The sequence below is a fragment of the Lynx canadensis genome, chromosome C1 (assembly GCF_007474595.2).
Source record: "Lynx canadensis isolate LIC74 chromosome C1, mLynCan4.pri.v2, whole genome shotgun sequence".
NCBI lineage: Eukaryota > Metazoa > Chordata > Mammalia > Carnivora > Felidae > Lynx > Lynx canadensis.
Window position 1 is genome coordinate 154,672,470 of NC_044310.1, and position 22,022 is coordinate 154,694,491.

At 35.1% G+C, this 22,022-nt stretch overlaps 1 protein-coding gene across 1 annotated transcript in view; it reads right to left on the bottom strand.

The window, feature by feature from the left end:
* The window catches only part of LOC115521495 (sodium channel protein type 1 subunit alpha), a 149,168-nt gene that overhangs the window by 18,273 nt on the left and 108,873 nt on the right, over positions 1-22,022 (bottom strand). The window contains exons 18-21 of the mRNA XM_030326768.1: positions 9,731-9,851; positions 7,257-7,411; positions 5,096-5,269; positions 2,131-2,253 (exon numbers count right to left, since the gene is read on the bottom strand). Coding sequence (XP_030182628.1) covers positions 2,131-2,253; positions 5,096-5,269; positions 7,257-7,411; positions 9,731-9,851 — 573 coding nt within the window. The remainder of the gene's footprint in view (positions 1-2,130; positions 2,254-5,095; positions 5,270-7,256; positions 7,412-9,730; positions 9,852-22,022) is intronic.

A 22,022-nucleotide genomic window follows, 5' to 3' on the forward strand; every position in this document is an offset into this window, starting at 1 on the left:
ATAAAAGCACATGCTTGAAAAAGTGACAAATCAACAGAAATAAAATGAGTGCTTGATTTATACTCTGACACAGCTATTGTGGTTTTATGCTGCTAAGGAAAAGAATAAAATGAGAGTTTCTGAATGTATTCACACTGGGAAATATCACTTCCCAAATATAATCATCATTATTATCTCTATCTTCACCATTATCCATATTTACATTTTTACAAAGTAAAAAAATCCAAGCACCAGAAGCACAAAAATAGAATTAATAATCGGGTTATTTTGTCTCTACAATGCCAAACACGTGTTGAAATGATCAGCCATTTTAGGGTTGTGTATATTCTGTCATTACGAGGCAAGGAATTACATTCATAAATCCTATAATTTAAATGCTGAGTTCATCTCCTATCAGCATCAATAAGAAGTTTATGTTTTTAAAATTCTCAGTTGCAAAAGTCAACCTCTCCTTATAATATATAAAAAGCATTATTGATCAATAATTAGAGATAAGGTTATTTCTGTAAAAATCAAACATAGACCCACAGGACCAACATTGCTAATGGAAATAAAGTGTTCAACATGGGAACATCTGGCCATTTGATCATGGATTTAATACATTTTAAAAAGGTTAAATTTGGAATGTTTATAACAGCTTCAAATACTTATCATTGTTCAGATTTCGGAAGACTTTCAAAAGATATTACTTTGATTCAGGCAATATGATTTCAATTAGAATGTATAAAAATAATACTTTTCTCAAGAACTGAAACTGCCAGTCTGAAACAAAAGAAAGTGACATTTTAAGTGGAAAATAAACTTAATGTTTACATACCCTGGGGAGAATTTCCTTTTACATTTTAGTAAATATGTGAAGATCTCTGTGAGAAATAAAATAAGACTGCATTATATTGTGTTAAATTGTTTCTAATGAGGAAAAAAAACTTTTTTATATATGTTAGGGAAATTAAAGACAAGTCTCACGTTCTTAAAAGGTGACATTTACAATAAATTCTATTTTAAAAGAACACAGAAGGCCATCAACAAACCTAGACAATGTAGATGGAAGTCTTCAGTAAAGCTTAGTTTCCATAAACAACTAAACCTTAGGCAGAAAAAAAAAAAGCAATGTTTTTTGTTTTGTTTGTTTGTTTTTTTTGAATCACACTTAATTCAGTAGCTTTGTTTTGGTAAAAGAATATTTGATTTTTTTAAAAAAGGAACTATTTTTTTAATGTTATGCATCTTATACATCAATGCTTCATGAATTTTAAAAAGGTATGGAAAATAGTATGTCAATAATGGCAACATTTTTAACCTATTATGAATCATTGGGAATGGTTGAGTTGAACTCCTTCCTTAAAAGGAGTAGTATAACATTTTGTGTGACTCAAGTGAAATTTGAGTTATGCTTAATTTATGAATCATCTATAGTAATGAATCAAAATGATATTTTCTGTCCATTATGTTATAAATTTTTAGTTTTGAAAAATTGTGTGGATTTACATATAATCTTTAAGCTACTATTACTATTTATATAAATTAAAATTATTAATGCATTTATAAATTGAGGCCATATTAAACATAACTTTTTTTAAAAGTTTAAAATTCAGCCAATATTTAGTATCTACCCTTGACTCTATTCAAATAATGCAAACTTTGGCATTATACAGACAAAATTGACATTTAAAAATTTTTTTCCTTTATTCATACGTAGGCACATGTGTGATTCAATTATTTTCAAAAAAACTTGTTAAGTACAATTTAGTTCATCACAAATGAAAAGCATGTAATGTAGAATTCACTTCAGTTGATTATTATCATATTATTACACCTAGAACTTTAATAGTTCAGCTGCTTTTTTTGTATACAGGTTTGTAAGGAAACTCCCAAAATGGATTAGGAAATAAAGTCATTTTAATAAGCACAGCAGATAAATGATATTGTATCATTTCAAGGGAGGCCTAAATTCTCTTGCATATCACCCAGAAGTAAATATGCAAGAGATTAAATGATAAAGTAGCACTTTTGCAAGGATTTGCCATTCCTTTTGCATGCATGGGTTTTCCTTTTATAAAATTTGATTTAATGTAGTTTAATTTAATTTTGACTACATGTAATACTTCAGGTTCCTTCATTTTTCCTTACCCTCATCCCTTCAAATCGTGATAAGGCTCTTAGAGGTCTCAGAGCTCTTAGTGTCCTGAGAGATTTGATGGCACCAAGTTCTGAATAACCCAAGGCATTTGCTGTTAAACTGACCAATGAAACCTGTGTAAGTAAATAAATAAATTAAATCATCATTCAATTAGTATTTACTATGTAATATAATAAATATGATTTTTGCTTAGAAGATAAATCATTGGGGGTCCCTGGGTGGCTCAGTCAGTTAAGTGTCCGACTTTGGCCCAGGTCATGATCTCACGGCTTGCAAGTTCAAGCTCAGAGCCTGGAGCCTCTTCAGATTCTGTGTCTTTCTCTCTCTCTCTGCCCCTCCCCCGCTCACACACACACTCTCTCTCTCTCTCTCTCTCTGTCTCTCAAAAATAAATAAACATTAAAAAAAATTTTTAAAAGAAGATAAATCATTGCATCTTTTAAAATTTTAAGGAAGTATTTTCAGTTTGATGCAAAGAAAGTAGCTTTCAGTATGTTAATTAAATCTAGCTGAATAAAAAACCTTAAATGTCATGTAATTTATTAATTGCTCAACTAATAAATAAGTTGAATACATTCAACTAAATTTATTACTAATAAATTGGTTGAGCAATTAGAAAAATGATAAAAATTATTTTAAAAAAGGAAGAAATTGAGGTATAAGAAAATGTCATTGGTTATCCTTTATTTTGTTTTATTTTTAAAATTTATTTATTTATTTTGAGAGAGAGAGAGCAGGGGAGGAGCAGAGAGAGACAGAGACAGAGAGGGAGAGAGAGGGAGAGAGAGAATCCCAAGCAGGCTCCATGCTGTCAGTGTGGAGCCTGTCATGGGGCTCAATCTCATGAACCATGAGATCATGACCTGAGCCAAAATCAAGATTTGGACACTTAACTGACTGAGCCACCCAGGCACCCCATATCCGTCCTTTATTTTATTAAGTTGTTGCTGAATTTGGGGTTTTGCATGGTTAGTAATAAAATACAGAAACTGCTATTGTATCAGAAAAAGCGTGAAATCTTAATCCTGCATTGTATGTTCAACTAATTATAACTGATAACTGTCAGAAAGCAGTAACTTGGCACATTGATTTCACAGTTGATTTTTGAAAGTGATTTTTTTTTGTCTTGCTAAAACCTTCTGTTTTCAATTCCCTAAAGTTTATCCTTATGTAAACAATATAACTTCACATGTGATTCCATCATGAAATTCCTCAAAATTTTCTATGCTAACTTATAGCTTCTGCCATGGTTACCTGGCTGAAAATGGCCACAATAAATCTTTACCAAATAAATAAATCAATGAATTTACATAATTTGTATGAAATATGCAAGTACTAACAAATAAAAATGTTAGGGTCTAATTCTCTAAAAAAAGACTTTACCAAAACTCCATATCCAAACAGAGTTACAATTTCTTTGGTTTGAAAGTGCCTAGTATAGGACAGGTTCAAAAACATTGGACACTATGTCCAAAATGTGCTATCATTTTTTAATGTTTTTTAAAGAGGGCTACACTGATCCTAATGAGATAATTAAAATAGAATATTGAAAAATAAAAATATTTTTATTGCAAGATGACAAAATTCTCTATAGAATTTTTTTAAAATATATTTCAGGCTATTGAAACTACCATGTTGTGTACCTGAAACTGATGTAACATTGCATGTCAACTACAATAAAAAATAAATAAAAATAAAGTGCTTATAATCTGACAATTAAAAAACTCAAATTACAGTAATAAATATAATCATCAGTCTTTCACTAAAATTTCAGACATGCAATAATCATAATAGAGAAAAGCAAAGCTCAGGAAGTTTCAAAAAGGTAAAATTATATTTATATTTAAGATGTAGTGTGAAAAATCTGGGGAGTTGAAATATGATATAACTTCTAATGCTTGAAACCTCGATGTTAGAAATATTTTCTTTTGTAATGATGAAGCAATTATTCTTTTGAGGGTTTTCTTAATTTATTCATTTCACAGTAACATTATTAAGCTTTTTAAATAGCTCTGGCTTTGCCTTTGTTCAGAAGTAAAGAGATATAACCTATGAGTGACTTAGCTCTAGAAATACTTTCCACAGCAAACCTGCATAGTCCTGCTGGACTATGTCATCTATTATCTTTTATTATCTATTATCTATTATTGTCATTTATTATCTTTTGGGGATAAAACTGTTGCCTACAAAGTCTGCGATATTTCGGACACACTTTTCTAAAGCTGAAATTATGTCAAACTGATAGCATGAAACATTCTGATTAATAAATCTCCAGAGGCAGCCACCTGTTTTAGGGTAGATGAAGTATTATTAATGATTGGGCATGTAAATTCTGTGAAGGGCTGTTTGGTACATTACAGGCCTGTTGCAAGTTGAGTCTACATCCCACGGAAACTCCTGTTGCTGCATGAAGTAGAGCTTTTCCCTACAGTCTGTACACTTTACTGCCTCTAACAGAGTATCATCTATACAATCTACCCTTTAAAAACTTTGCGTAGATCAAAGAGAATTTTTTAAAAAGTGACGGTAGCTCTCATCATCATCAGTGTTTATTGAGTGCCTTTATTACTGTATGTACTAATATCACCATTTTAGAGTCAGGAGCCAAGTAATTTACTCAGTGGCACACAACCCATCAGCGATGGGGCTGGAACTCAAATGCAAGTCTATCTGACTCACAATATAAGGAATTTAAACAACATACCCAAAAACCACCATAATTCCTTACCACCCCCACCCGCTTCCTCACCCCCCCCCCCCAAGGCTGAACCAATACTAAACTAGCCTATTTCTTCTAAAAACTACAACACTATGATTCGGTGAATTAGTTTACTGTCTATTAAGTAGCATATGCTGTCAACTCAGCACAGTGGTCAGAGATTGACTGTTTTAGAATCAGTATACGGATTAGACAAACTACCATGGAAGTGAGACAAAGATGTGGAGGATACCTACATCAACAATTAAGAAGTCCAGCCAACACCAGGCATTCGTGAAATATGTTTGATAGCCATATGCCACCCATTTTAGAAGCATTTCCAGAATGAAAATATAAGTGAAAACCTTGTCAGCATATTCCAACATCGTCTTAATTGTCTTTCGCTGATCAATATATATGTCTTCAAATGCCTATAAAGAAAAGTGATATATTTTAGCTTTCTAAAACTAGTATACTCTATGAGCTATTTTTCTGATCATAAACATATTTCCCCTGATTTTATATGTATACATATGACATTCTGTTGGACTAGGAGGGCAGAGGAATAGTAGCTATTGCTGTTTGTTTTTTTTTTTTGTTTTTTTTTTTTTTCCCTCTCAAAGATCTTTTAATGGATCAGGGGAAAGTTATACTCTCCATCAATATTATAGCCAGAAGAAAGAGGTAAAAGCATAATTCTCATGAATTAATTTGACTTGTTCAGGAAACATCTGATGTTATATCCTGGGGATGGGGATGGTGCCACCCTAACTTGAAGTTACATATTTCTTTTGTTTCATTTCTTATGCTTCCTCCAGTTGATTTTTTTTGCCATTAAAAGGTTGAAGAAATAAAAAGTGAAGGTTTATATTTTTCATAAAGCAGAAACTATAAATGATCATCACATAGCCCAATTTTACTACGTAATTGGGCTCATTTGTCGCCCTCCCCTACATTTTGTTGATAGTTTATGTTTCTTAGCAGAGATGTAGCATGACCATGATAACAAGATGAAAATATTTCCCATTTATGTTGCAATATGTGTCCTTCTAATATGAACTCTTTATACTTTACACCTGAGTCTCACATTCGTTTCAGGGGCAAAAGACTATTTCTTGTCTAAAGTGACATGCAAAATAAGTTTACGTCATCAGAGAATGTGCGGGAGAATATAGGCTTATGTTCTTTTTTTTTTTTTTTAAATTTTTTTTTTTCAACGTTTATTTATTTCTGGGACAGAGAGAGACAGAGCATGAACGGGGGAGGGGCAGAGAGAGAGGGAGACACAGAATCGGAAACAGGCTCCAGGTTCTGAGCCATCAGCCCAGAGCCTGACGCGGGGCTCGAACTCCCGGACCGCGAGATCGTGACCTGGCTGAAGTCGGACGCTTAACCGACTGCGCCACCCAGGCGCCCCTATAGGCTTATGTTCTAATTATAAACATAAGCTAAAGAAACTTAAGTAATTGTATTTCAATTAGGCAACCTCATTTTATCTGTCGTCTATCTATCTATCTATCTATCATCTATCTTATCAGTCATCTTATGGCTTAAGTATTCTATTTGCGTCAGTGATTTTCTAAAATGTTATCTATATGTTATGCTTTATATTTTTGTAAGTGATTTTCATAAAATATAAATTAATTCGATATAAAAAACATCTTCGTATACAGAGAAACCAATCTTAGGCATGCTGCCCAATATTTTTTGTTACCAACATTCATTGTTTCTTGAGTAGTGCAAGAACAGTGGACACAATTTAAAAGGGACAGAGAAGTAGTCCCTAAGGACTTAATGACTGTCCATAAAGAGATAATAAGAATGCCATTCAGAAACAAGGTTCGTAAGAATTTAGAAGTTATACCATCACAGGGCTTCCTTTACACTGAAGTTGCCATGTTTACTTTCTTATTAAAATATGGGTAATTGAGCATTTGTATTCCTTGGTTATAATGAATAAGCTGGAGGGATAAATTTTCTAGGCTATTTAAGAATAAGCAAAAATTAATAAATAGCTTATCAGAAATTATACATATACATAGAAAAATAAATCCAGAAATTAATAGTTGAAACATTAAGTCTATAATCTGGAAGATATGATGTGGGAGTAATTAAAAATGTGTTGAAGACAGGTAGAAGAGAGTGGGTGTGTGGGTATGAGTGGGTGAGTGAATGGATGGTTGGATGGATGTAGAGATGATGTATATTTAAGGAAGAAGTCATAAGGAGAGATAACAGTTTAAGGTTTGGCAAACAGAGGTGATGGCTGATGCCATGAAAATGAAATTGGATGTAGAATGAGGGTTTGGGAAAAAATGCATTGGATACTAAAACAGTGTAATAGAAGGATTAGTAAGTCATCAGTATTAGATTATTTTAAACTTAATATTGTACCACTTTTGCTTAATGTTCACTCACCAGAGCACCACTGCTAAGGAGAATCATGAAAACAATGAAGGTCTCAAACCAGTTATGCTCCACTATTCGGAAACATGTTCTTCTCAGGTTCCACCATTGTTTTCCTCTGCCTTCCTCCACACTGATTTGACAACATTTGAATCTTTGTACGCAGCCTGCAAGCATAATATTCAAACAGGAGTCGCTAAAGTAACTTCTCCTCCAATAATATTCTTTGACATGTCCCTGATTCCTCTTTTCACTACAGTTACCATCTCTACCTTGTTAGGATAATTCTCTAAGCCTGGAGTAATTCGTTAGCTGTGCTCTTTGACATTGTGAAAATTATTCAGCCTCTTTAAATGGTTCCCTGGCTAATAATACCTGCTTTTTCTGCTTCAAGTCATTGTCCAAGAGAGAACTTTGTAAAGCACAAATGTAGTCACTCTAGTAAAGGACTTCAAAGTAGAAATTAATAATAAACAGAAAACTTCGTTTTTATTTATTCTATTTATATTTTTTAAAGTTTATTTATTTTGAGAGAGAGTCAGCGCATGCAAGCTGGGAAGGGGCAGAGAGAAAGGGAGAGAGAAAATCCCAAGCAGGCTCTGTGCTGTTAGCTCAGAGTCTGACATGGGGCTCCAACCCATGAACTGAGAGATCATGACCTGAGCCGAAGTCAAGAGCCTGATGCTTAATCAACAGAACCACCCAGGCACCCCAGAAAACTTCCTTTTTAAGGAGGTTATGGAATAGTAATGTAGATCTCTCCCGACAATGTTTGTTACTGTTTCGTTTTTTTGTGGTGCTCCTAAAAGAACTCATATAATTTTCAACTTAATTTAGTCCACTAAAATGCGGTTGCTTGGTTCTGCTTTGATTTGTCATTTCCTTCTTTATACTGCTTTACTCACTCAAAAATAAGAATTAAATCAACAGATATCTGCAAATACCTTTGTAAGCATCATGAAAGAAAAAAAATCACTTTTTTTAAAAAAAAGACAAAAAGAAACAAAAGATACAGAACATGGACCTTGCTACCAAGAACCTTACATTCTTGTTTTCAAGAAAAGATATAAACACAGGAACCCTACCTCAAGACAAAAAAACAAAAAATTAAAAAGAAAAAGTCAAGTATGCTGGAAGAAGAGGGAGATAGGGGAGGAAGAAAGGCAGGGAGGAGAAAAGACAGTAAAGATACATATAACAGTTCAAAACAGAAAGAGGAAAGCACTCACAAGATAATATATGAACAATCATCAGGTGAATTAAATGCATATATTTATTATACCTGTTCAGAGGAATAATAATCTCTTTTACACCATGGTCAGATGAAGGTAGTTTTGAGAAGGACTTTGGGTGACATGTGGAATTAATATAGGAAATAAAAGGAAACAATGTATATCAGGCCTATGAGGAAGAGATCACTATATAGAGAATATGCAAATATATTCATATCTTTAGTATATGTGCTGCCGAAGTGAGCACTATATTCATATCTTTAAAACTCAAATTCCCAAGAAAATCAGACCATGGGAAATACTAGTCACGGGGAAGACAAAGCTCTTAAACCTATTGTCCATATTGTACCAGGCTCAACCAGCTTAACTGTTCAGGTATTAGGTATGGGGTACTGCTTATTTCCTGCTTCATCCAGTGAGCATTGGAAAATGGTGATTTTGTTAAAAAAATACAGTTTAGCATTTGCAGCTCATTGAACTTTGTCAGAAAGCTATTTAAAAAATTTTTTTTAATGTTTTTATTTTTGAGAAAGAGACAGACAAAGTGTGAGAGTGAGGGACGGGCAGAGAGAGAGGGAGACACTGAAGAATCTGAAGTGGGCTCTAGACACTGAGCTATCAGCACAGAGCCTGATGCGGGGCTGGAACTCAGGAATCCTGAGGTCATGGCCTGAGCCAAAGTCAGGAGCATAACCAACTGAGCCATCCAGGCACCCCCAGAAAGCTATTTTAAGGCAAATTCTGTGTACGAGAATTTTGACTAGTATTTAAGGTGCCAACTTATTGTGGGGCACCTGGATGGCTTAGTCGGTTGAGTGTCTCACTCTTGATTTTGGCTCAGGTCATGATCTCACAGTCATGGGATCAAGCCCTGCGACAGGCTCCCCACTGGGTGTGGAGCCTGCTTAAGATTCTCTCTCTCCCTCTCCCTCTATGCCCCTCTCTCTAGAAATAAAAATAAAAAAGATGCCCACTTATTGTGAAATCACCATTTTACTTTTAAAAATATAAATCAGTCATTTGTTTTTATCACATTAAAATATTTTTCTCTATTGTCATGCTCTTTTACACATAGTGGGCAGAGATAACCAAAAATAACAATAGATTTGAAAACTGTTAGCCTATTAGTGGTAATTCAAATAGATCTACTAAGGTTCTATTATATTATGAATGATCCATCTTGGGTGATCACAGCTAAAAAAAACACCCCACATTCTATAAATGGAAGATTAACATGAGGGTCATTTTCTTTACCTTCAGTGAAACAGGCTTCAGGTTCAAGGGTTTCCTCAGGTTCCACTACAGGCTGTTCTTCTGCAGGTGCGCCAATGTCTACAGTGCTGCCTTCAGAGGAGCTACTGCTTTCATTAAGTTTCTGTGCATGAGATAGACATAAAAAGTAAATCACTTTAATTTTAGTAATAGCCTAGGGAGAAAAGATTAGTGCTATGAACTGATGTTGGATTCTCCTTGAAGTGAAAAGATTTTAAGTTTAGAGCAAAAGACGGATTGACTAAGAAATTCATAATTCACATGTAAGCATGAAATCAAATTATTATATTGTGAAGTTACAAATGACCATCAGAAATATGTATTAAGCAAACCACTCTCCTAAGAATTAGAGAAGCCCCAGAGGGAGGGTGAGGGGTAAGGAAAGTTGGTATAACTGTTCTCATTTTACAGATAAGGGAACTGAGGCCCAGGTGAAATAACTTGTCTAATGTTACATAACTAGTAAATGAGAAAGCCAAGATTTGAGGAGAATTATTCCTGAGCCCAAAGCCCATGCTCTGTCATTTGTGTGACCACACTGTTTCCGAAACAGTGTATTGACACTCTGACAATTTTTCCATCAATTTAAAACTGAAAATAATCCATAGAACAAAATAGCAAGATTAGTCTAACAGGTGAAGAGAATCTACAATTCACTCTTGAAGTGAAACACTAAAACAAAATGAAGACACCTGTTAACACCACAAACTAATGGAATTTTATATAATACAAATATAATGGAATTTTATGTAATGTAAGTATTCAGTATCTTCATGGAAGCTTTTTGGTAGCTGTAGACATGAGTTCTATTTGATTCTTTGTTTACAGTAAATCTGCCAAACTAATTACATCCTTTTCCTAGGGCAAATGCCATAATAATAACTTATGTGCAAGCAATAATAAATCTCTTTGCTATATAGTATTACTTTAACTCACAGGGAAATTTTTTAAAGGAATACTTGCAAAGTCTTTAAGAATTTTGGACAAATCTACCTTTTAACAATCACAGTTCTTCACGTATGATGCCAGATATCTGGCTCCATATCAAACTTCATATCCATTACTAAATACCATTGTTAGTTACCTAGATTTCAGATTTACAACGAGCAATTGTGAGTGTTAAGATTAAAAGATGTGAACCTACATAACATGAAATTAATTTTATCAAATGCCCAATGGCTCCCTAAATAGCCCCCTTTGAGGTGACTTGCCTGGATGATGATAAAATAAATTGCTACTTTTTTTTTTTTAGCACAGTTTCTAAAGGTCTAACTAGTTCAGATTTTCTACAGATGAGAGTGCTGTTGCCAATACATCAAACTTTATTCTTAAGAATATTCTTTAAAATAAGCTATTGTTGGGGCCCCTGGGTGGCTCAGTCAGTTAAGCATCTGACTTCAGCCCAGGTCATGATCTCATAGCGCGAGTTTGAGCCTCACGACAGGCTCTGTGCTGACAGCTCAGAGACTGGAGCCTGCTTCGATTCTGTCTCCCTCTTTCTCTGCCCCTCCCTAGCTCACGCTCGCACTCTCTCTCTCTCTCTGTCAAAAATAAATAAACTTAAAAAAAATAAATAAAATAATCTATTGTTTGACAACTCAACTTTGTATATGGTACCAGTTACTAGGTATAGACAATGATTTTATAGATGCTTACAAATTAGTTTCCAAACACTTGTCAAGCAATGTAAGTATATTCTACAGTCTGCCTGAACTACTGTTAAGAAAGTAGAAGTGTGCCTAATGTTACTCAAAATCAACATGCTCTCAAAGTCATGACTTATTTATTTATTTATTTATATTTATAAGTAGACTTCACACCCAGCACAGAGCCCAATGCAGGGCTTGCGCCCACAACTCTAAGATCAAGACCTGAGCTGAGATCAAGAGTCTGATGCCCAACCAAGTGAACCACCCAGGCACCCCCTAAACTTACTCCTTTAACCAAGTTTCTGATTCTGGTTGTTTGTAGTATCATTCTTTGAACAAACGGCCTCCAACTCTCATTTATTCTTACTCTTTTCCAATATTGACAGTAATCTATAGTCAAATTTGTTAAATTTCACTTTTGAAATAACCCTTCTCTCATTCTCATCTTCCGAATTCTTATGAGCTTTCTGTTCATCCTTGTCACCTCTTTGGAAAGCTATCCATAATAATTATCACCCTCATTCTAGCCTCACGTAATTCTAGAACTTTGTGGACCATGAAGCCTGCTCTATGCTAGGTGCCCAATAAATATTTGGTGAATGAATACCTCTGTTTCATATTTTATTGCCAGATGAAGCTTTTTGTCTCCAACTTAGCACTCCAACCAAATTTTCCAAATCTATCCTTCACAGTAGCTGTGCTTAATTTTAGTCAAGGTGAACTTCTTAATGTTTTCTGGCTGTAGCTTATAGTGGTTATTTTTGCCCATCATTGTGGAAGAATAATAATTACTCTCATCTAAACCCCCTTTACCACTTTGTTTGCACAACACTTTGGGCCCATACTACTTTTTTTTTTTTTTAAATCTAACCTCCCTTTATTCTAATTGGCTTACTACATTAACAACAGTTGGCATTCTCTGTAAAACACAATGACTGATATGCTTGGTGTGCTGGAATTGCTCAGCTGGTTCTATTGTATCACACCTGTGCATTACTGCTTTTATCAGGAGAGTTGTTTACTTATCAAGAATAAGTTATGTTTGGGGGCACGTGGTGGCTCAGTCAGTTGAGCATCTAACTCTTGATATTAGCTCAGGTCTTGATATTGTGGTGGTGAGATCAAGTCCCTTGTCAGACTCTGTGTGCAGCCTGTTTGGGATTCTCTCTCTCCCTCTCTCTCTGCCCCTCCCTGGCATGCTCTCTCTCTTTCTGTCTTTCTCTCTCTCAAAATAAATAAATAAACATTAACAAAAAATAAGTTATGTTTGTTTTCAAATCAATTTGTACCACTTTAGATTAGCGTAATTGTGTAATTTACTCTTAAATAATTTTATAAAACGAGTGAAAGAAAGTTGTTGTTGCATCCATAAATACTAAGTTGAATTCATTGCATAAGTTTAATAAAGGCAAATCTCCCCCAACCATATACATACAAATGAAAACAAAACTTGTAAAATTAGGTGTGAATAATTGTTTTTTAAAAAAGGAGGGGGTACTGGGGATATGCATTTCTGGAAGGACGCTAAATTCAGGTTGCTTCACAAGGTTCTTAAAATCTCTGTCCTTTTTGAAAAAACCTAAACTGGAAATCCTAGATGATAAATTGCAAGTGTGGCCCATGCCAAAGTGATGCTGCACAACTGCCAATGATAGCACAGGCTAGAACAAGAGGCCTAAGGTAACATTTTCATGCAAGTGTCTATCAGTTTTCAAGATGAAGCAGTTTAATGTTTGAGATCTAGAAGGAATTCCTGTACCTTTCAGGAATGGGACAGGATTGCAAATTAGATTTTATATATTTATTTATTTATTTATTATTAAAAATTTTTTTTTTAAGTTTTATTTATTTTGAGAGAGACAGAGACAGCATGAGCGGGGGAGGGGTAGAGAGACAGAGAGAGAGAGAGAGAGAGAGAGAGAGAGAGAGGCAGAGAGAATATCAAGCAGGCTCTGCACTGTCAGCACAGAGTCCAACACGGGGCTCGAACTCATGAAACCATGAGATCATGACCTGAGCTGAAACACAGTCAGAAGCTTAACTGACTGAGCCATGCAGGCGCCCAACAAATTAGACTTAAAAAATTGTATTCGTATTTGGCTTAAATAACTTATGTAATCAACATTTTGCAAAGGAAGCCTGGTAAGCCGTATCATGGGAGGATAGTCCCCGATTCCCTTACTAGTCAGGGAAATTTGCCCCAACTTTCAAGTCAAAATAAAATCGGATAAACTGACAAGTGAATGTTAGCAAGATCAAACCACAGACAGGTGGGTGCAGGCTAGATAATCTACTAGAGATAAACGATGCTAACCAGAGAGAAATGTCAGTGCTTTTTTTTAGAAGTTTACGTATGATGTAAATCAAGGAGTATTTAAATGTGAGAGAGGAAAGAAAAACAAACAAAATGAAACAGATACAGAAAAAACTGAGGTGAAGTGTTACATGGGAGGCAACGAGGGTTTTGACTGATGAGCTAAATAAAGAACATTAATAAATAAATTTAAAAATTAATGAATTAGATAATAAATGTATTAAATAAAAAATAGATTAGAATACATAAAAACATTAATAAATAAAGGCACCAAGACCTTTCATTCAAACATAAGACCGTTGATTAACAAAGACAAGAGAGAAGGGCACCAAGATGAAACTTAAGTATGTAATGCTTTTAGTTCTACTTGGTCAGTGACGTACTTCAGAATTTAGAGAAACGGTGTTTTTGCAGATGATGAATTGTACAGTTAAATTCTCAACCAATAATCATGTAAATGTATAACATTCATTTCGCAATAAAAGGTGAGTGTCTGTCATTCTTACGGAAGACAGGCTTCCAACCTATGTTCTGAGGAGATGGAGACGTCAACCTTAGGAGGAAGATAAAGGCCAACCAGGCAAGTTCCAGGCAGAGCAGTTCCATTATCATGTGCTTTACACATTCATGATACATGAAAGAATTTGTTTAAAAAACACAATTGTTGGGGTGCCTGGGTGGCTCAGTCGGTTAAGTTTCTGACTCTTGGTTTGGGGTCAGGTCATGATCTCACAGTTCATGAGATGGAGCCCTGAGTCAGGCTCTGTGATGACAGCGCAGAGCCTTCTTGGGATCCTCTCTCTCCCCTTCTCTCTGTCCCTCCCCTGCTGCACATGGGCACACCTAGGTGCTCTCTCTCTCAAAATAAATAAATCAATAAACATTAAAAAAAAGCCCACAATTGTTACAAAGTATTAAAAAACTAGAGTTGAATCAAAACCTGGGGAAATGAATGCCCAAATTTAATAAGAAGATACTAAAATGGAAGAAAAAAAGTGTGGGTGAATAATAAGGAAGATTATATGGAATTTAGTAACATGGTTTTCCATGGAAACAAGGTGATAGGTGGAAAAAATTCCCAAGATCTAAGAATCCTAGATAAAAACAACTTGTATGCAAACTAATGCGCAGAGATATAAAAACAAAAATAAAACATTTTTAGAATTTGTCACTAACACCACCCCTAACTGGGAGGTTATATCAGTTGGAGAGAAAGTATTTTTGTGGTTTGAGAAAATGAAAGCTCTTTCAGAGGTTTTAGTCTAAAGACCTGAAAAAGGATTGGCAATATGACAAGCGATATGCAACAATATCTCTTCTTTATGTCTGAAAAAATACTTCCCTGGCAGTCCGTGGTAGTAGAATTCTGAGTTTGTGTTAGAATTCTGGCCACTGTTGTCACGCCCTCCAATACTCCCCACCCTTGCATGTGGGCATGGCCTGTGACTTCCTTCTAGCCAACAGAATATCGTGAAGGTGATGGGCCACCGCTCTCCTGATTATGTTACCCTGAACTATGTTAGAAACATGCTCCTTTCCCCCTCTTTTTCTCTCAAGAAAAAAAGTAAACTGTTTTAACTTCCTTATGCTAAGTACCAACAACCATGCTTATGTGGGCAGCAGAACATGAAAGCTGCACTATGTGGAAGACATACACTTCCAATACAATACATTTTATAAATTATTCTCAAGTTTTTGTGTTTTTGTATTTTTTTTTTACTAGAAGCTTATAAGAATCAAAATGGAAAATGACCCTGGAGAACTTTACATTCAGATTAGAAAACTGGACCTAGATGGTACAACTAGTATAATTGACCTGGCAAACATACACAGTTAATCTGTCGATAAGTTAGGGTTCAAAACTCCTAACTTAAAAGTTCTTTTTAGGGGCATCTGGGTGACACAATGGTTAAGCGTCTGACTCTTGCTTTGGGCTCAGGTCATGATCTCATGGTCGTGAGTTCGAGCCCCGTGTTGGGCTCTGTGCTGATCATGGTGCCTGCTTGGGATTCTCTCTCTCCCTCTCTCTCTGCCCCTCTCATGCTCACTCTCTCTCTTTCTCTCAAAAATAAACTTTAAAAAGTTATTTTTAATTGGACGTGCTGCCTCTGTGTATATTTCATTATCACACATCACTGTACCCATTATGTACATTGTTTTATTTGCATGCATGCAGAAAATATGCATGAATTGTTATCATGTTGCAAGGTTATTCACATATGAAGTAGGTAGATGTTGTAAACTATTTTACACAGCCAGGTCACATCTGTAATTCTCACCATTTCTCAGCTGATCATTCCAAGAACTTTTAAAACAGTCTATGGCCTTCAGTTGAGCCTTTCTTCAATCCACCTGCCAGCAGAAGCTGGTATGATGCTTTAAGACAAATCACCTTCTGACTAAAATCTACAAAGACTCCCCCTCATTTCTTTGGTGTCTGCTAAAATTCCCTTGTAGGTAGGGGCTCCAGTGGCCCTGCTGCAGAGACTAATAAAGATGTGGTTGGCTCTAAAAAAAAAAAAAAAAAAAAAAAAAAAAAAAGCTAACCTAGTTTTTTAGGTTAGTCACCTGTGGGTCACCAACAACCTCATCTTTACACCCCTCTCCTGGATCAGACCATAGTAGTGGGAAGAAAGCCCCTAATAATGGGGGTTCAACCTCTCACTTTCTGTATGGTTTTGCCCAGATAATTCCCTGGGCCAGTCTCTTACACGTAAAATGAAGGAATGATCTCTAAAGTTCTTGCTGTAGTGTTCTACCACTCTGTAGTCTTTTAGGATTTGAAATGATACAAAAGAGATGTGATACTGAAAATGATAAGAAGGCAATGCAGGGAGAAACCTGGACTCAGGGAGAGATACACAGTAAGTGCTCAGGGTGGGTATGGCTGCTTTGTGCATAGATGAGTCATAGGTGCTGGGTCTGTGTCTAGAAAAATCCCATGATCATCTCTGAGCGAGGATGGGAGAAGCAAAAATAAATGCTACTCCCACCTTGGAAACAGAGAAACCATTAACATGTAACTGGGCTTTTAAGTTAGCTTCTGTACTAGTCCTATGTGCAATATTCATGTAATCACTAAACATTTATTGGGAGATACTATATTCTCAGATTTGAGTTAAGTTTCTGTCTCCTAGAACCCCTTCATCAGCATAGTGAATTATTGCATTATTTATCTGTTTTTGTTTCTTTTCCTTTGCTACTTTGTCCCCCTTTTTATTGGCCAAAGCGAAAAGTACAAAGTATTTTATGGTTACTTTAATATTAATTTATTAAAATGAAGGTTAAAGATTCTTGAGGTTCATTTCAGTTATGTTTTTTTCTTCTGTCAATCATCCTTGTCTTTTGCCTGTTTTTCTACCGGAGTGTTTGTGTTTTTACCAGATTGCAGTTGCACTTTATAAACAGAAAATCATTTGAGTTTCCTTAACATGTAATTTTTCCCATTTGTATTAGTTTTCTACTACTGTGTAACAAATTTCCACAAATTTAGCAGCTTCAAACAATACCAATTTATTATCTCACAGTTTCTCTAGGTCAGAAGTCTGGTCCCACATAGCCGGATTCTGTGCTCAGGGTCTCACTGGGATAAGCTAAGGTGTTGACTGGGAATGCAGTTCTCATCTGAGGTTCAAGATCTACCAAACTTATGGGCTATAGGCAGAGTTCATATCCTTGCGGTTTTAAGGCTGAAGTCCCTGCTGTCCTGCTAGCTCATGGCCTTGAACCATTCTGTAAGTGGAGGCCACCACACTTCCTTGCCACATAGGCCCCATAGGCAGTCTTTCTTCCAAGCCACCCAGAGCATCTCTCTCTCCCCAGAGCATCTCTCTCTCCTTCAATTACTCTTACATGACCAGTGGGACAAAACTGCTCTTAAAGGGTTCATCTGATTAGGTCAGGTACACCCAGGATAATCTCCCTTTGGCTATAAACATAACATAATCACAGGAGTGGTACCTCATCATAATCAGATTTCAACTGCACTCATAGGCTGGGGATTACCCAAGGGCAAGAGTCTTCGGGGTCATCTTAGGATCTTGCCAACCATGCCAAACTCTGTGTGTTTTATTAGTTTTCTTTTCTAAGAACACTGCTATGCTAATATCATCTGCTACACTGATAATTAATTAATTTCTCTACATATATTCCCTTCATTTTGCTTAAATTCTAATTTCTCAAACTAAGTTTTTGGTCATGTTCTTTCATTCTTTCTTGATCATTCTTGTCATCATTAAGACATCCAATGACTACTTGGTCCTATCCCACAGATTCTGATGGAGAATGTTCTTATTCTCCAAACAGCTATTTATGTATTTTATTTGCTCCTTAACTCAATATTTGTTTAGGAGGGAATTTCTTAATTTTCAAATTGTTAGAATTTTTTCTATTATTTTACTATTAATTTGTAGTTTAACTGTTTTGTGATTAGATGATAACTCTATATGATATCTTCTATTTTGAATTTATTGAGGTTTACTTTGCTATCTAGTATATTGTTAATTAATATAAATATATACACGAGCGCTTGAAAATAAGAAGTCTCAAAAAAAAAGAAAATATGAAAACCCTGCATAAGTAAATTTTGAGATAATGTATACATTCAAGATATACTTACTTTTATTACTTATATTATTCAAATAATCAGTGTCCTTATTTAATTTTTCTTTGTTTTATCACAGGCTAAGAGAATGGTATTAAAACTCTCACAACCATTTTTATGTATCTTTATCAATATATTCTTGTATTTTTCATTGTTGAAATCAGTTGTTGGCTTTGAGTTCTTTATTTCATTGGAGTAATAACACAATTACTCAAAAATAGAAGGAAATGATTTTTAGATGATGGCAAGAATCCATCTCTAATAAAATACTAAAAAAATTGGATAACAGCAAAAATGAGTGCAACTGATTTTTCCTTTTTTTGTTTTTAAATTCAAATTTAATTTTGTTTTGAAATTCACCATTAAAATAATAAAGCATTAGGTTCTTACAGTTTTTGAGATTAACAGACGATTTAAAAAATCTATTTTCGTGTTTATTAAGCCATTAATCAACCTTTGATTTAACTGATTTCTCAATGAGCTAATTTATTTGAAAATATGTATATTTTCACACATGATTCTCAAGCTAAATTCTGCCTTGACCTGTAATGTTCATGTATTTTTGGCAGGCTGACTTCATAAAGTGAGCCGAGAGAATGCAGGGGCCATATCGTATCTGAAGCATCCACTTTGTTTTTTACACCAGGGCATTCAATAACCACTTAATAACTATAACACTGATGGTAAGAGCATTTTCCCTCCTCAATGGATTTATGCAACATTTCTTGCTTTTTAAAAATGTTCTCTACTATAGCAAATGATTTTGACCTTGAGGGTGAAGCAAAACAAAGCACAGCAAATAAAATACTCCACAATATTTTTTAAGAGTAAATGATTAAATGTTTTTTTTTCTTGTTCCCTGACTTGATATTAGGATGTTTATGCTCTTATTTTAGACTTGGTTTGTTATAGGGAGCTCATTTATAGGGTTTAAAAGGAGTTCAATTTATAATAAGTGAAAAATTTATTAAAATATAAATCTGGAATTTACGGGTCAAAGGACATGAAATATGTGTATGTATATATACATATATTTTTATTTTTGAAAAAATACTTATTTTTAAGCTAGGTATGTACTGTTTTAAAGATGGGCATTTTACTGTTGTTATATATACTTATATGTACTTAAATATCTATACATATATATCTTAAATCATACAGAAATGAGATGCTCTACAACGTCAAAAATATTAGTATTAATATTTCATTGTGTACACTGTGCATATTAAAAATTTAAATGACCTCTATTAAAGACTCTCAACAAAGCAACAATATCAAAGAAAAATACAATGTCCTGAGATTTAGCATTTCCACAGAGAAGCTGGAAAAGTCAAATATTAGTCCATTAATTCCCACATCATCCCTAAAACCCAGATGATTTCTTCATCCAGCTGTATATTGGAAGGACAGTCTTCAGTGCATTTTTCATATTTACTAATTATTAACTTGTTCTTATCAATTGTGAAATCCAGTGTTAGTCAAATTTTTCACCAAGGTAGAGGGGAAGGTCGAGGAATATAGCTCTAGCATACTCCGAATACTGCTTTAAAGTATGTCAAACATGGACTTTGTATTGATGATTAGATATAAGGTAACAAAAGAAATAGAACATCTCATCATATATTGGACCAACATAAAATTTTTGCAATACAAATAAGTTAGAAACAAACAAACAAAAAAGTCTGCAAAATTGCATTTATAATTCCCAAGTTAGAAGTCAAAGTTGTAAATCAAATGAGTAATTTCCATTGTTAAATTCATTTTGCTGAAATGGGCATAGAGTCTCTAGCGTTCTTTTGACATTAATTTTTAATGATGAATGATAACATTTAACAAATATTTAATAAGTGTCTACTGGCGGGAGGAACTGTATAACTATAATGAAAGGGTTAAGAGTCCTGTTTTGAGCCAGCCAGGCTTGGGTTTGAATCGCAATTACTGGTTTTACGGACTTTTGGTAATTATCTTCACCTCATTAAGCTTTAGCTTCTAATTTGTAAAATGGTCCTTACGTCACATGGTTGCTATAAGGACTGAACAAGATAACACATGGAAAATGCTTGGCATGTGCTTGCCTGATAAATGGTAATAATTTTCATAATAGTATTATATAGTTTATAATATTTGTAATTGCTAACATTTGACCTTTTCAACTACCAAAAATATTAGTCTGTGCACAACAAGATTAGGGCCTGAAGAATGAAATAGTGACAATAATAGTCCTAATACCTGCCCTCATGGGTTCAATCAGATGGAAGATACAGAGAAGCAAACAACTGTCACACACGGTAATTGGATTCATGTAGAGGATCTTGAGAGCACCACCTAATTCAGTCTAAGAAGGTTACAATAGAAGGAAATAACACTTGGGACAGAAGGATGAGTTGGATGGGGGTGTGGCAGGTGAAGAGGCGGGGGTAAGAGAGTGTTCTAGACAGAGAGAACAGGCATAAGGATCAGAACCTGATAGAGCATGGGGAGTTTTAGGAAACAAAAGAGCAGTGTACTCGGATGGGGAGGGGAGGAGGGTACTACTATGTGAGGCTGGAAAGGTCACTAAGAGTCATTTTTTGCAAGGATTCATACGCCATGTTAAGTAATATAGACTGTAAGCAAGGGGCAGCTTCTGAAAGTTTAGAAAGAGGGGAGACCTTTGACCAGGTTTACCTCCTAGAAAGATGACTTATTATGTGGATACTAGACGAGTGAGGAGGAATATTCGTCGGGGTGGCAGCAGTTAAAGCTGAGAGATGATGGAGGTCTGACATTGTACAGAGCTGGTGGGGATGTGTAGTAGACAAAGAATCATAGAGTTGGCACCACCTGGTAAACACTTCGATGTAAGCAAGAGGGAGTTTGCGTATCCACTGGCTGGAATAGTTGTCGTCTCATAAAGATCATGGCCCTGAGAAACTATAGCTCAGGATAAGGAAATAGGCAAGAGCTGAAAGGACATCCCCAACCAATGTCCAGATGGGACTCTCCAAAGTGTTTCCTGAGCATCTGTCAGATAATTATATGAGATTCTGAGTGTATTCTTTTCTCCTCCTTCTCTCCTCCCTGCCACCTCCCCGGAGAGGAGAAGCTGCATCCAAAAGCAAACTGCTTCCTTAACTTGACTTAGGAAGAAGAGTCTTGCTTGATTTATTCTATCTGTATACTTTTAGAATATATAACTGATAAAAATGGATGTATTCATGAAAAGCATAATTAACTTATAAAATGCCAATTACCACTGATGCAGCACCTCATTTGTGCCAGGTTCTGTGCTTGTTACTAGAAGTACAAAGATATATACAACCACAGTTATTCTCAAGCTGCTCACAAGATTAGTAAGTAGGACAGACAGATACGCAACAGAGAGATAGAGTATAATACACACATTTCATGTTATGCAGCTAGCAATTATATTTGGGGGGAATTGAGAGGGTTTTCCAGAATTAAGAGTTGCCTGATATAGTGAGCAACAAAGCAACAACATATCTTTATTGAGTCGATACATGGACAAAGTCATGAATCTCAATTCAAAGATCATTTTGTTTTGTTAGATTTTGTGGAGAGTGGCAAGAAGAAGAAGAAGATAATTTCTAGCAAGAAATTATAGAGTCAAAAGACATAAACTTCATGGAACGATGTGACTAGGACTGGGCTAAGTCCTGGGGAATTGGACAGAAGAAATGAATCTCATCAAGATGGTGCAATTGCCTA